The sequence below is a fragment of the Rana temporaria genome, chromosome 8 (genome assembly GCF_905171775.1).
Source record: "Rana temporaria chromosome 8, aRanTem1.1, whole genome shotgun sequence".
Classification (NCBI taxonomy): Eukaryota; Metazoa; Chordata; class Amphibia; order Anura; family Ranidae; genus Rana; species Rana temporaria.
The window spans coordinates 179,292,678-179,308,462 of record NC_053496.1 but is presented as its reverse complement, the minus strand read 5'-3'; the positions used below and the strand labels follow the sequence as shown (position 1 = coordinate 179,308,462).

Below are 15,785 nucleotides of genomic sequence, written 5' to 3'. Positions count from 1 at the left end.
AAGAGCCAATCAATGTCTGTTTACATCGTAATTAGCTGTGATTGGACACGGCTGATCACGTGGTAAAGAGCCTCCGCCAGGGACTGACTCCCTGCACCACCGATCGCCGCGCTGTGTTCCCCCACGGGCGCGCGCCAGCATGTAATCCTGACTGGACGTCAATAGACGTCCAGTCAGGATTACAGAACCACTTCCCAGACGTCAATTGTCTATTGACCGGGCGGGAAGTGGTTAAGAAATGTATCCTTTAGTTCAGGGGTAGGCAACCTGGGGCCCCTCAAGCTGTTTGGGAAATTACATTTCCCATGAGGCATTGCAAGGCTAGCAGTTAAAATGACTCCCAGAGGCATGATGGGACTTGTAGTTCTGCAACAGCTGGAAGGCTCCAGGTTGCCTACCCCTGCTTTAGTTGCATAGCATATATTTTTATTACTTTATAGTTTCATAGAAGTTAAAAAATATTTTTTTGGCATGTTTTTTGTCTATTAGAGCATCACTTCTAAAACACACCCACCAGACCTGAATAGTGGGCGGCAGCGGCAACAATACATCGATTCACGCAATGCATGAATCTATGTATTCTCTAATAGGGGCACAGGGTGAATGAGAACCCCACTATGATCTGTGCTATTCAGACTCAGTGTTTTATATATATATATATTGTGTTGTATCATGCTGTTGTGTACTCTTTGCTGCGATTGTTTGGGGTGTGACTGTATTCTATTGTTGCGGTCTGCCTCAAATATTATGGGATGGGTAAGTGTGTTTGCTGTGAGGAAAGAGGGAGGGGGATTCCTCCAGCAGTCCCCCTGCTGATAAGACTGTTTACTGATGAGAAGTTTGAAAACACCTGACCTGACCTGATCGATGGTCATCCTTTGATGTTTATGAACGCCAATGGATGACCATCGATGAACGCAAAAGCATGGCTATCCATGAATGTCACAGGATGGCCATCTATGAGCGCCAATGGATGACCATCTATGAACGCCAATGGATGACCATCTATGAACGCCAATGGATGACCATCTATGAACGCCAATGGATGACCATCTATGAACGCCAATGGATGACCATCGATGAACGCAAAAGGATGGCTATCCATGAATGTCACAGGATGGCCATCTATCAGCGCCTATAGATGGTCATCCATTGGCATTCATAGATGGTCATCCATTGGCGTTCATAGATGGTCATCCATTGGCGTTCATAGATGGTCATCCATTGGCGTTCATAGATGGTCATCCATTGGCGTTCATAGATGGTCATCCATTGGCGTTCATAGATGGTCATCCTGTGGCATTCATAGATGGTCATCCTGTGGCATTCATAGATGGTCATCCTGTGGCGTTCATGGATGGTCATCCATTGGTGTTCATGGATGGTCATACATTAGCGTTTTTGGGTGATCATCCATTGGCGTTTATGGCTGGCCGTGCGTTGGCGTTCATGGATGGCCATCCATTGGTGTTATCCATTGGGATTTATGGGTGGCCATCCATTGGCGTTTATGGGTGGCCATCTATTGCCGTTTGTGGGTGGCCATCCATTGGCGTTTGTGGGTGGCTATCCATTGGCGTTTGTGGGTGGCTATCCATTGGCGTTTGTGGGTGGCTATCCATTGGCGTTTGTGGGTGGCTATCCATTGGCGTTTGTGGGTGGCTATCCATTGGCGTTTGTGGGTGGCCATCCATTGGCGTTTGTGGGTGGCTATCCATTGGCGTTTGTGGGTGGCCATCCATTGGCGTTCATCTATTACTGTTTTATTAGTGAGAGTCCAGAAGGTCGAGTTCCACAGAAGTGTCAGCTGATGTTTTTAGGCAAAAATGGCATTCATTATTCATAAAGTGGAAATGGCTCCAAAATTGGAGGGTGGAAATATTTGATAAGATATTGATAAAAGATTATGGTTGAAAAGATTTATTTTCACATCAGTGAGGTTGTCTTGTGTCTGAGGGGTTGGCAGTCTGGGTCATTGTGGTGTGAAGAATATATCTTACTAAGATCTTCCAACATTGGATCCCTCTCTTGGCTTTGGGGGATACATTGACCATCTTTGTTCTCCCAATTAGATGATTATCATCCTGGACCCAATTGTTTGTGTTTGGAAACCCATCTACCAGGAAGGTATGGTGCCAAGGTGCTCCTTTTATGGATTGTGTTCCAAATATAAGATCTCGTTATTTTATAGCTAGAATCAAGTATAACCATCGAAATTATGGTGAGCAGGGACTACAGGAATCGGAAATCCCTCTGTCCCAATGTGACGAACCCTCGTCCTCAAACAAAACTAGGTCCGCCGTAAATCCTTCCTCTGCCCAGAACCAGCGCCATCCATTTAGTCCACCCAGTCACCAGACAACACCAGTCTAGAGTGGCAAACAACAAAACTCATTTATTTTCACACATGGACACAACAGATAAAATAACTCGGAGACTCTTTTCCCCCACCCTTGGAAAACAGGGCGGGTTAAACTGCCAATGGATGACCATCTATGAGCGCCAATGGATGACCATCTATGAGCGCCAATGGATGACCATCTATGAACGCCAATGGATGACCATCTATGAACGCCAATGGATGACCATCTATGAACGCCAATGGATGACCATCTAAAGATGGTCATCCATTGGCGCTCATAGATGGCCATCCTGTGACATTCATGGATAGCCATCCTTTTACGTTCATCGATGGTCATCCATTGGCGTTCATAAACATCAAAGGATGACCATCGATGATGCCAATGGACGGCCATCCATGAATGCCAATGGATGACCCCCCATGAATGCCAATAAATGACTATCCATTAACGCCAATTGATGACCACCTATGAATGCCAATGGATGACCATCTATGAATGCCAATGGATGACCATCTATAAACATCAAAGGATGACCATCGATGAACGCCAATGGACGACCATTGATGAACGCCAATGGACGGCCACCCATGAACGCCAATGGACGGCCATCCATGAACGCCAATGGACGGCCATCCATGAACGCCAATGGACGGCCATCCATGAACGCCAATGGACGGCCATCCATGAACGCCAATGGACGGCCATCCATGAACGCCAATGGACGGCCATCCATGAACGCCAATGGACGGCCATCCATGAACGCCAATGGACGGCCATCCATGAACGCCAATGGACGGCCATCCATTAACGCCAAAGGCTGACCATCTATAAACGCCAAAGGATGACCATCTATGAACTGAGCACATTCCCATCACCAATCATCTATGAATTATAGGCATATGTTAAAAAAAAAAGAAAGACTCAGAACAGAATAAGTGTAGAACTTGACTATGTATTTTAGAACAACTGATCAACATACAATAAAACAAAGATTTAATTCAAATCAAATCTTGTACAACCAAACTAAAAATATATATCACGCTTATAATACATTGGCTGGACCAATGAAAATCCAGCTTCTCCAGTAAAGAAAAGAAAACAATAATAAAAAAAATAAAAAAAACACTGATGTGCGGCAACCAAAAACGACTTAATAAAAGATTCAATGGTAAAAGACAAATTCTGATTGGATTGAATGTTTCGTAATTTTTCTTGCCTATGTATTCCCGCCATTGCTAGTTTTTGGCCCGTGTATGGGTAGGGTGTCCATGTCTTGTCATGATAGCCAGTGTGTTACCCTTTTTTTTTTGTTGCCCACTTCCTTCTCACAGTTGCCAGTGTATTGCCACAAATGCCATGTTTGCCCATGTGTAACCGGTTTAGTGCTGTTGTCTTACTAAAATGTAATCCAATCAGGCCTAGAATTATCAAACCAAACTAATAGTCACACCACTTGGGTCTATCCTCCCCCTAGAGCAGTGGTCTCCAAACTGTGGCCCCAGGGCTGGATGTGGCCCTTTGCTTGCCTCCATCTGGCCCTGAGGTCACTATTCCTTCTACTGACCACCACAGTGGGCTACAATTCCTCAAACCAATACCAATGATGGGCCACTATTCCTCCAACCAATACCAATGATGGCCACTATTCCTCCAACCAATACCAATGAAGGGCCACTATTTTTCCAACCAATACCAATGATGGCCACTATTCCTCCAACCAATACCAATGATGGGCCACTATTCCTCCAACCAATACCAATGAAGGGCCACTATTTTTCCAACCAATACCAATGATGGCCAGTATTCCTCCAACCAACATCAATGATGGGCCACTATTTTTCCAACCAATACCAATGATGGGCCACTATTCCTCCAACCAATACCAATGATGGGCCACTATTCCTCCAACCAATACCAATGATGGGCCACTATTTTTCCAACCAATACCAATGAAGGGCCACTATTCCTCCAACCAATACCAATGATGGGCCACTATTCCTCCAACCAATACCAATGATGGGCCACTATTTTTCCAACCAATACCAATGATGGGCCACTATTCCTCCAACCAATACCAATGATGGGCCACTATTCCTCCAACCAATACCAATGATGGGCCACTATTCCTCCAACCAATACCAATGATGGGCCACTATTCCTCCAACCAATACCAATGAAGGGCCACTATTTTTCCAACCAATACTAATGAAGAGCCACCATTCCTCCCAATGATGGACCTATATTCCTCTAATACCAATGATAAGCCACTATTCTTCCCACTGACACAAATGACGGGGCACTATTCCTCCCACTGACACCAATGATGGGGCACTATTCCTCCTACTGACACCAATGATGGGACACTATTCCTGCCACTGACACCAATGATGGGACACTATTCCTCCCACTGACACCAATGATGGAACACTATTCCTGCCACTGACACCAATGATGGGACACTATTCCTCCTACTGACACCAATGATGGAACACTACTCCTGCCACTGACACCAATGATGGGACACTATTCCTGCCACTGACACCAATGATGGGACACTATTCCTGCCACTGACACCAATGATGGGGCACTATTCCTCCTACTGACACCAATGATGGAACACTATTCCTGCCACTGACACCAATGATGGGACACTATTCCTCCCACTGACACCAATGATGGGACACTATTCCTCCCACTGACACCAATGATGAGACACTATTCCTCCCACTGACACCAATGATGAGACACTATTCTTCCTACTGACACCAATGATGGAACACTATTCCTCCCACAAATATCAATGATGGGAAACTATTCTTCTCACTGGCGCCATTGATGGGACAGTATTACCACTGATACCAACAATGAGGCATTGTTGATGTCTGGGCATTTTGTACTCTCACTGACCACGGTCTGGCCCCATCAAAGCCTGAAGGACAATAAACTGGCCCTTTGTTTGGAGACCCCCTGCCTTAGACCATAAAGCATCCTCTCTCAACCTTTTTGACACAGAGGAACCCTTGAAAGAACTTTCCGGTCTATATCTACAACTCAGGATACATTATTAGTGTGATGTCAGTGGGGAGAATGCTCCTTGCACTTGTAGTCAGTGAGAAGAATTACCCCTTTATAGATGACTAAAAAGATCAATAGTGCCAGTGGGAGCTTCTCTGAGAGGCAGAAATTGCTCAAGGAACCTCTAGCAACCACTGGAGGAACCCTCAAGGAACCTCTGGAAGAACCCTCAAGGAACCCCTAGCAACCTCTGGAGGAACCCTCAAGGAACCCCTAGCAACCTCTGGAGGAACCCTCAAGGAACCCCTAGCAACCTCTGGAAGAACCCTCAAGGAACCCCTAGCAACCTCTGGAAGAACCCTCAAGGAACCCCTAGCAACCTCTGGAAGAACCCTCAAGGAACCCCTAGCAACCTCTGGAAGAACCCTCAAGGAACCCCTAGCAACCTCTGGAGGAACCCTCAAGGAACCCCTAGCAACCTCTGGAGGAACCCTCAAGGAACCCCTAGCAGCCTCTGGAAGAACCCTCAAGGAACCCCTAGTAGCCTATGGAGAAACCCTCAAGGAACCCCTAGCAACCTCTGGAACAACCCTCAAGGAACCCCTAGCAACCTCTGGAACAACCCTCAAGGAACCTCTAGCAACCTCTGGAACAACCCTCAAGGAACCTCTAGCAACCTCTGGAGGAACCCTCAAGGAACCTCTAGCAACCTCTGGAGGAACCCTCAAGGAACCCCTAGCAACCTCTGGAAGAACCCTCAAGGAACCCCTAGCAACCTCTGGAAGAACCCTCAAGGAACCCCTAGCAACCTCTGGAAGAACCCTCAAGGAACCCCTAGCAACCTCTGGAAGAACCCTCAAGAAAACCACTAGCAAAATCTGGAGGAGCCACTGTGACCAAGAATAGGGATGCTCATCTCTCTGAAATATCTGGTCTGTTAGAAGCTTACTTTTGTAAAAAAAAAATAAAAAAAATTCCCGCACACTGGACATGAATAAGGTTGCTGATCCGTGTGGCATCTCAGGCGTATAAGATGTCTTTACTGATGACTGAAACGTTTCCACCCTCAAAACCATGAAAAAAAAAGGGGGGGGGGGGGTTGGTCACCTGTGTTAATTTTTCTGGTGTGGGAAAAGGATTATTTTCTAACATTGCCCGCACTCTGAACACTACAAGGTAGGCTCATCCGCGTGAACTTCCTGATGTTCAAGAAGCTCTTTTATCTGCGTGAAAAGTTTCCCGCACTGTAAACATGGAAACGGTTGGTGTTGTATTTGATGTTTGAGAAGGCTTCTATTCTCAGTAAAACTTTCCCCGCACTCCAAACATATATAAGGACGCACGTGGGAGTGACTTCTCTGGTGTCTACGAAGGTTTGACCTCTGCGAGAAACACCTCCCGCAATCCGGGCAGGAAAAAGGGCGCTCCCCCGTGTGAACCCTCTGGTGGCTGACTAAGTGGTATTTAATCGCGAAGCATCTCCCGCAATCTAAACACGCGAAAGGGCGCTCGCTCGTGTGGACTCTCTGGTGGATATAAAGGTCTCCTTTTTCCTCGAAACCTTCCCCGCACTCCGTGCATGAATAAGACCTGCCACCTGGAAGGTTTTTTCTTTTACGGACGGGTTTCATGCGAGCCGAAAATGACAAAGAACGGTCTCCCACGGTGGGAGCTCCTTCGTGGACTACAGAAGGTTCCTTGGGAGTCTTTGGAGATGGTATGAGATGTCCCTCAGAGATGTTCCAGGAATAGCATCCACCTGATGGATAAGCAAGACGGACATTCAGAAATCACATGTTTAGGTAGAAATACAGTGAGGGGGAAAAAGTATTTGATCCCCCATCAATCAACAAGATCTCTCTTTCCCGATGTATCTTCTATACAGGAAACAAGCTGAGATTAGGAGCACTCCCTTAATGGGAGTGCTAGTAATCTCAGCTTGTTACCTGTATAAAAGACATGGCCTTCTGGCTTGGTTCGCCCTCTGTCATGGGGTCTTCCTTTTGGGGGAGCCCCACCTAATACTTGGGTTGGTCTGTGTCACTTTATGTCTATTTTTTTGTGGGTACGTTCACGTTTGATGAGTAGGGTGTAGGTCCTCAGGCCTGCCCTGAAAGTCTTGGGAGGGGGTGGATATAGCCTTCTGGCTTGGTTCGCCTTCTCTCATTGACTCTCCATTCGGGGGGAGCCCCACCTAGTACTTGGGGTTGGTCTGTTTTGGCAGACCTCCCGGAGAACGGGGTCTGTCTGGTTTTAGGCCAGGTGGCCCACGTGAAAGTACCTCATCGGAGGAGGACTATATGTACACCCTAAAATATACTAAATTATATAAATGATGTATCCATAAACATAATAAATAGTAAATCTTCTATTTTTCACATAGAATAAAATTCCCCTAAAGAAGACCAATCATTTAAAAGGTCGAAACGCTAAGAAAAAATTCCCCTGAAGACCAATAAATTAAAAAGGTCAAAACACGTAGAAAAATTTCCCTGAAGAAGACCAATAATTTATAAGGTCGAACGCTTAGAAAAAATTCCCTGAAGACCAATAAATTAAAAAGGTCAAAACACGTTGAAAATTCCCCTGAAGACCAATAATTTAAAAGGTCAAAACATGTAGAAAAGTTCCCCTGAAAACCAATAATTTACTAGGTAGAAACACGTAGAAAAATTTCCCTGAAGACCAATAATTTTAAAGGTCGAAACACGTAGAAAAAATTCCCCCGAAGACCAATAATTGAAAAGGTTGAATGCGTAGAAAAAATTCCCCTGAAGAAGACCAATACAGTAAAACCTTGTTTTGCGAGCATAATTCGTTCCAGAAACATGCTTGCAATCCAAAGCACTTGTATATCAAAGCATTGTTTTAACAGGTTATAAAAGAGAAGAGTGGCACCTCCAAGTGTAGCAATAAGTTGCTAAATGTTGTACCTTCATTAAATGTAACCATATTGCTACACTTAGAGGCTCCTCTCCTTTTTTATACTCAGTTGTGACATGGCGCTACTCTTACATCAAGACATCGCTTGCATATCAAGTTAAAATGTATTAAAACATTTTGCTTGTCTTGCAAAACGCTCTCAAACCAAGTTACTCTCAAACCAAGGTTTTACTGTAATTTAAAAGGTCGAAACGCTAAGAAAAAAAATGCCCCTGAAGACCAATAATTTAAAAGGTCGAAACGCTAAGAAAAAAAATGCCCCTGAAGACCAATAATTTAAAAGGTCGAAACACGTAGAAAAATTCCCCTGAATACCACCAATTTAAAAAAAAAAAATAAAAACGCATAGAAAAATTCCCCTGAAGAAGACAAATCATTTAAAAGGTTAAAACGAGCAGAAAAATGCCCCTGAAGAAGACCAATAATTTAAAAGGTCGAAACACGTAGAAAAAATTACCCTGAAGTAGCGTTAGACTCCAGACGGGGACTGAGGTACCTCACATAGTCCATCTGGCCTAAAACCAGACAGACACCATTCTCTGGGAGGGCTGCCGAAAACAGACCACCCAAGTACTAGGTGGGGCTCCCCCGATGGGAGACCCCATGAGAGAGGGAAAACCAAGCCAGGAGGCCATGTCCACCCACTCCCAAGACTTTCATGGCAGGCCCGAGGACCTACACCCGACTCATTAAACGTGAAAACGTGTACATACCCAACAGCCAAAAAAAAAAAAAAGGACATAAAGTGACACACAACAAACAACATAAAGGTGGGGAAAGAGAAGTGGGGAAGCACAAGGTGCCATTGTGTGAAACAATGGTGGCCTTCAGGCCAGGAATAAAAATTCCAAAAGGCCCGGCCCAAGAGGCAGGTGCGAAAAAAGTGTGTATGGTGCAGTGACCTTGGTGCTATAACTCCGAGTGACCCTCAGAGCACAGATTACGGAACCCCTTGATGGCCACTCCGGGGGGGGACAGGCTTTCGACCCCGGCCCACAGCCAGACCAGTGCAGCCCCATCCCTACCAGGAAGGCATAGAACTTAGAGAGCTTAGGGAAAGCCCAGGAGGGAAAGACTCACCCACCTCTCCCACCATATTACATTCGGCAAGTACTAACCGACCACCCCCCCTGGACAAGGGGGCCGGTGCTCTTTCCTGAAAGACTGATAAGGACAGGAACCACACTAGATCTTGGCCATTCGGCCAGACCCAGTGCCTCTCCATCCCATCAGGAGGCAACCCTTCCAGCTTTCTCTGGGAGAACCCAATGCCAACCCTCAGTTACCAAACAGTCTGGGTTTGGCTGCCACCGATCCTAACCTTCCAGGTTAACATTACACCAAGTGGATTCGCATAGCCCCCGCCAACCCCTAACCTACCGCCGTAGATCAGGGATGAGAGCACAGCGCCACCACTTGGTAACTGATAAAAACTGTTTTTTTTATTTTATTTATTTTAAAAGCCTGTGGTGTGTGAACTCCCAAAAACTCTACCTTGTGCCAAAAAAAAGTGCACACGCATAAAGAGTGATACACAAAACGCGCAACGGGTGTACACAAGTCCTCCGAAATGGAAGGACCAAACCCTGATCCCCCAGGGCGTTAGGCTTGAGACGGGAACTGGGGTATTTACACTTGGTCCATCTGGTCGAAACCATTCTATGAAGGGTCTACCGAAACAGACCCACCCAAGTACTAGGTGGGGCTCCCCCCGAAGGGAGATCCCATGAGAGAGGGCAAACCAAGCCAGGAGGCCATGTCCACCCCCTCCCAAGACTTTCAGGTCAGGCCCGAGGACCTACACCCTACTCATCAAAGCGTGAACATACCCACAACAAAAAATGACACAGACCAACCCAAGTAGCGTTAAACTCCAGACCAAAAAGTGAACACAAAAAGTGCACATATAGTCCTCCTCCGAAGAGGAAGGACCATAACCCTAATCCCCCGGGGCGTTAGGCTCCAGACGGGGACTGGGGTACTTTCACCTGGTCCATCTGGCCTAAAACCAGACAGACCCAATTCTTCGGGAGGTCTGCCAAAACAGTGTGTCCTCTATGAGTAGGAAACGTTCTTTATTCTCAGACTGGATTTATGACTTACTTGTGTCTATAAGCAGAGAAGAGTCCTGTTTACTTTCCATAATCATCACGTCCTCCTCCTCCATAGACTGCTGATCTCCACTCACCAACCTCTCTTCTTCTTCGTCATCTTCAATCTTGATCCTGATGTCTTTCACTTCTTCACCCTAAACCCCAAAGATGAGAGAACACATTTGTAAAATAGGAGCGAGAGATCTCATAGAAGAATGTCCTCTCAGTGCGTAACCACTTAAGGACCAGCCGCCGTCGTTATACGTCGCTATGTTGACGTTAACTACCATTATTATGGCAGCAGCTAGCTGCCATAACCCCGGTATTTATAAAAAACGTCTGGCGGTCCTCTTTCAGTTAAAAGTGATCTCAGCGGTGGATTCGCCGCAAGATTATTTTTATCGGTGGCAGGAGAGGGACCCCCCTTCCCACCACGCTCTGGTCGTCTCCACCGCTTACCGGAGCCGATTGGTTACTCTTTCCTAACGGCCTGGATGCCGAGTGAGGAAATGATGGTCCCCTGCTCGGCTCCATAGCATTGGAGGACGTTAGTGACGTCAAACGTCACTTCCGCCCCAATGCTCTCAAAGGGGAATTTTTATTCTTAAAGACAAACGAAAAAAAATACATCAAACGCAGCCACTGTGCCATCAATTTTCGCCACTGTGCCATCAAACGCAGCCACTGTCGCCACTGTGCCATCAATTGTCGCCACCGTGCCCCGTAAAATGCCGCCAGTTTGCCCCGTAAAATGCCGCCAGTTTGCCCCAAAAACCGCCCGGGCTTTACCTTTTTCGGGTCAGCCATCCTCCTCCATGATCCCTCGATGTCTTCTCCCGCCCTCGATGTTGCTTTAGCCAATCAGGTGACCATTAACCAGACCCGGTGAACCTGATTGGCCGAGTGTTAACCAGGGAACGCAAACCCTGTGCACTCCCGTCACAATGGGCCTATGGGCTGTACTTGCCAACTGGCCAAAAAGCTGCCAGTTAGCACCTGATCTCCACTACCATGGTGTAGCTTTGTTCAAGGGCAACACGGGATGTCACATTGGTGAGACAAAACAGAAATGACATCCAAGAAGGAATCCACGAAGACGCCATAAAAGAACACAAGAGGATTACCGGGAACATGTGGGACATGATTTCTCACCAAACCATTCTATGGAAGGAATGTTTTCGTTCTCAGCAGGGGACCCCCTTGCTGATTAGGATGGCATCCATCCCGTCTAAAAGGGGCCTTTAGGTGGAATGCGATTAGCCCTTCATTTCACACTTTATTATGAAATACTTAACTTAGAACGAGGCGTCGGTAACTCGCCTGTTCTACGCCGAGGTAGCTGACATGATGCCTCGGCGTGTCTTCCAGGTATCGCGGCTCCAGACCTCTGAGTGGCTGTTGCCACGATGTCGTCACTTCCGCGCATGAGAGATTTCTTTCCGGCAAGGTCCGCCGGACTTCCAGCCGAGAATCCCCTGTGTGCACTGCAGTCAGCGGCTCATTGCAAGGGGAATATCTCCTAAACCGTACAGGTAAGCCTCATTGTAGGCTTACCTGTAGGTAAAAGTAAAAAAACTGACTATACAACACTTGCTGCATAACCCAACTGTTTATGAAGTCTACTCTTTCTGTGTTCCTCAATAGATTCCAAGAAAAAGATTTGACGTTAAATGCTATTTATTTTTTAGGTCTTCATGCCTAGTTCCACCTACCGGATCATGGTGAGGGATGGTGCGACCTTCCTGTGTGGAATCCCGGGACAACACAGGACGGGGACGTCTTTTTGGTTTTCTTTTACTGGATCCATCTGTAGGAAACACATACACTGACTGAATACATTGTTTCTATGTGTTTATCAGATGATGGGGGATCTAGGTGGACCCTCCGTACTGCTCTCTCCTTTACAATAATGTGCACCACCCTACAGTTTGGGCCCCACTGTTAGCAGGGAATACAGAGGAAGGGGACATCTCTCTGGTGGGTTCCCATTACTGGATCCATCTGTAGGAAACACACACACTGACTGAATACATTGTTTCTATGTGTTTATCAGATGATGGGGGATCTAGGTGGACCCTCCGTACTGCTCTCTCCTTTACAATAAAGTCTCCTCTTACCCGGTGATTTGAGGGGCAGCCGATCCTCCATGGAGAAAGAGACATCCTCACACCTTATAGGAGCCTGAAACACACAATGATACAGTCACCATCCACAAAAAACATCCCTTGTCTGTTACTGGAGAATATCTTGTAATACTTACGCAACTCACCTCTCCGGTCAGCAACTGAATTATAACTTTAGTGGCATTTAGAATATTCTCTTTTCTATTGGCTGTCAAGGAGCGAAGTGGAGCTGCTGTGATGGATACCTGAATAAATTGAGAAAATAATTACTAAAAACTAACCAGAATCCTCCTCACCTCTCCGGTCAGGTCTGTGTTTTATTAATAGAGATAAGAGTGATGTCATGTGACCTCCCAGAATCCTCACCTCTCCGGTCAGGTCTGTGTTTTATTATTAGAGATAAGAGTGATGTCATGTGACCTCCCAGAACTCTCCTCACCTCTTCATTCAGCAGGTAGATGATCTCCAGGGTGAGGTTCAATACCCTCTCAGCCACTTGGCTTTGGTCTCCGTCCATGCTTGTTGGGTAGGCCATGTAACCTAAAGAGGACACTCCTCTCTGTCAACAAATAAATGATAATTACAAGGACGATACTGGAATGAAGAATGTCCACAATGTTCCTCCAAACTTTCCACAAGTATTTTTGGAACTCTAAAAAGTCTTTGAACCCAGAAAAATATTGAAATAAACTAATTAAATTGAATTAATGATGTTAAAGTCCCAAAACACTGACGGAGGGATCAAAGCAGACCCCGTAGTAAAATAAACACCACCACCGTGAATGCGCTTGTTGTGAAGAGACCACCACTTTTTGGAAAGCCGCTTACCGCAACCACGGGGGTTAATGGGCACATAGACAATCCATCCACAGGAACGGACACCAGACCAAGGGAATTTACGGACCGGAAAAGCGATGAACACGTGCATGCGACCCGGTCCGAAGCTCCGTGACTGCGCCAGCGGAACCCGTGGACCCGATCGTCGCCGGTGTCCCGCGATCGGTCCTCCGGAGCTGAAGAACGGGGAGAGGTGTGTGTAAACACACCTTCCCTGTTCTTCGTTGTGGCAGTGTCATTGATCATGTGTTCCCTGTTATAGGGCAACACAATCAATGACGTCACACGTCCAGCCCCGCCCCCCTACAGTTAGAAACACATATGAGGTCACACTTAACCCCTTCAGCGCCTCCTAGTGGTTAACTCCCAAACTGCAATTGTCATTTTCACAGTAAACAATGCATTTTTTGCTGTGAAAATGACAATGGTCCCAAAAATGTGTCAAAATTGTCCGAAGTGTCCGCCATAATGTCGCAGTCACAAAAAAAAAAAAAATGATCGCCGCCATTAGTAGTAAAAAAAAAATTATTAATAAAAATGCAATAAAACTATCTCCTATTTTGTAAACGCTATAAATTTTGCCAAACCAAATCGATAAACGCTTACTGTGATTTTTTTTACCAAAAATAGGTAGAAGAATACGTATTGGCCTAAACTGAGGAAAAAACAAAAAATTATATATTTTTGGGGGATTTTTATTACAGCAAAAAGTAAAAAATATTGTTGTTTTTTTTTTCAAAATTGTCGCTCTATTTTTGTTTAAAGCGCAAAAAATAAAAACCGCAGAGGTGATCAAATACCACTAAAAGAAAGCTCTATTTGTGGGAGGAAAAAAAAGGACGCCAATTGTGTTTGGGAGCCACGTCACACGACCGCGCAATTGTCAGTTAAAGCGACGCAGTGCCGAATCGTAAAAACTGGCCAGGTCCTTTACCTGCATAAAGGTCCGGGGCTTAAGTGGTTAAAGATTTGGTCCTCAATTCAACTTATCAGAGTTTAATCTACCTGGGTTTGATCATCTGTTGAGTGTCTTATTAGGACTTGTTTACACTTGTGATTGGGAGGCGCTAAAACCTCATGGTTAGGCGACATTTGAGATCCAATCATAGACAGTTGGATAAATGGCTCTATATTTAGGATGTATCCGGTCTATAAACCAGAGGCTCTGGATGGACAGTTGGATAAATGGTTCTATATTTAGGATGTATCTGGTCTATAAACCAGAGGCTCTGGATGGACAGTTGGATAAATGGTTCTATATTTAGGATGCATCTGGTCTATAAACCAGAGGCTCTGGACGGACAGTTGGATAAATGGTTCTATATTTAGGATGTATCCGGTCTATAAATCAGAGGCTCTGGATGGACAGTTGGATAAATGGTTCTATATTTAGGATGCATCTGGTCTATAAACCAGAGGCTCTGGATGGACAGTTGGATAAATGGTTCTATATTTAGGATGCATCTGGTCTATAAACCAGACGCTCTGGACGGACAGTTGGATAAATGGTTCTATATTTAGGATGTATCTGGTCTATAAACCAGAGGCTCTGGATGGACAGTTGGATAAATGGTTCTATATTTAGGATGCATCTGGTCTATAAACCAGACGCTCTGGACGGACAGTTGGATAAATGGTTCTATATTTAGGATGTATCTGGTCTATAAACCAGAGGCTCTGGACGGACAGTTGGATAAATGGTTCTATATTTAGGATGCATCTGGTCTACAAAAATGATGTATACACATTAATAAGATACATAGAGTATATATATAAATATATGTGTGTAGGACGCGGGATAAAGGAATAAGGAGGCAGAAGATTGACATGATGGGTGTAAATATAAAATAAGATCTCATTACCTCCTCTGCTGCCATTTCCAACAATGTCTCCTCTCTACTTCCTCCCGACTCACCTCTAACCCGGAACTTCCTGTCTGCATCTTCAACCACTTCCTGTGTGTGTGTCAATCACTTCCTGTCTGACTGGTTAGATGTTGAATAGCTGCTCACCTCATAGGTTGGCTATTCCGACAGAAGTTCGCTGCTTTTAAAATTCAACATCTAAACATTCATACGTTCTAAGTTATGTATTTTATGATATAAACTCACTTTACTGTTAAAAATAAGTGTCTAACGCACAACTCCGGTGGGTGTAACAAGATGTCCGCTTTCCCCCTTCTCAGTGTATCTTTAGTATGGAGGAGTGCGGGGTGTAGCAAGATGGCGGCGATAGAACGTCACTTCCGTTACACATTCCAGGGCAGGGCCAGGGGGGCAATATTGCTTAAATACAGTATAGGTCAGTGATGGCTAACCTTGGCACCCCAGATGTTTTGGAACTACATTTCCCATGATGCTCATGCACTCAGCAGTGGAGTTGAGCATCATGGGAAATGTAGTTTGAAAACA

General features: G+C 45.5%; 2 protein-coding genes across 3 annotated transcripts in view; both read right to left on the bottom strand.

Annotated features, from left to right (window-relative positions):
• The window catches only part of LOC120910546 (zinc finger protein 850-like), a 1,103,195-nt gene that overhangs the window by 292,313 nt on the left and 795,097 nt on the right, over positions 1 to 15,785 (bottom strand).
• On the bottom strand, positions 6,155 to 15,296 carry LOC120910149 (zinc finger protein 35-like). 2 transcript variants are annotated; one of them, XM_040322028.1, is made up of 7 exons: positions 15,237 to 15,296; positions 12,977 to 13,096; positions 12,675 to 12,782; positions 12,532 to 12,595; positions 12,127 to 12,221; positions 10,425 to 10,569; positions 6,155 to 7,137 (listed from the first exon to the last, which is right to left on the bottom strand). In XM_040322028.1, the coding sequence occupies exons 1-7, from the start codon at positions 15,249 to 15,251 to the stop codon at positions 6,548 to 6,550; spliced, it is 1,137 nt and encodes a 378-aa protein (XP_040177962.1). In that variant the 5' UTR covers positions 15,252 to 15,296; the 3' UTR covers positions 6,155 to 6,547. The 2 variants fall into 2 exon arrangements, with proteins under 2 accessions (XP_040177962.1, XP_040177963.1); XM_040322029.1 differs by having other exon boundaries at positions 12,684 to 12,782.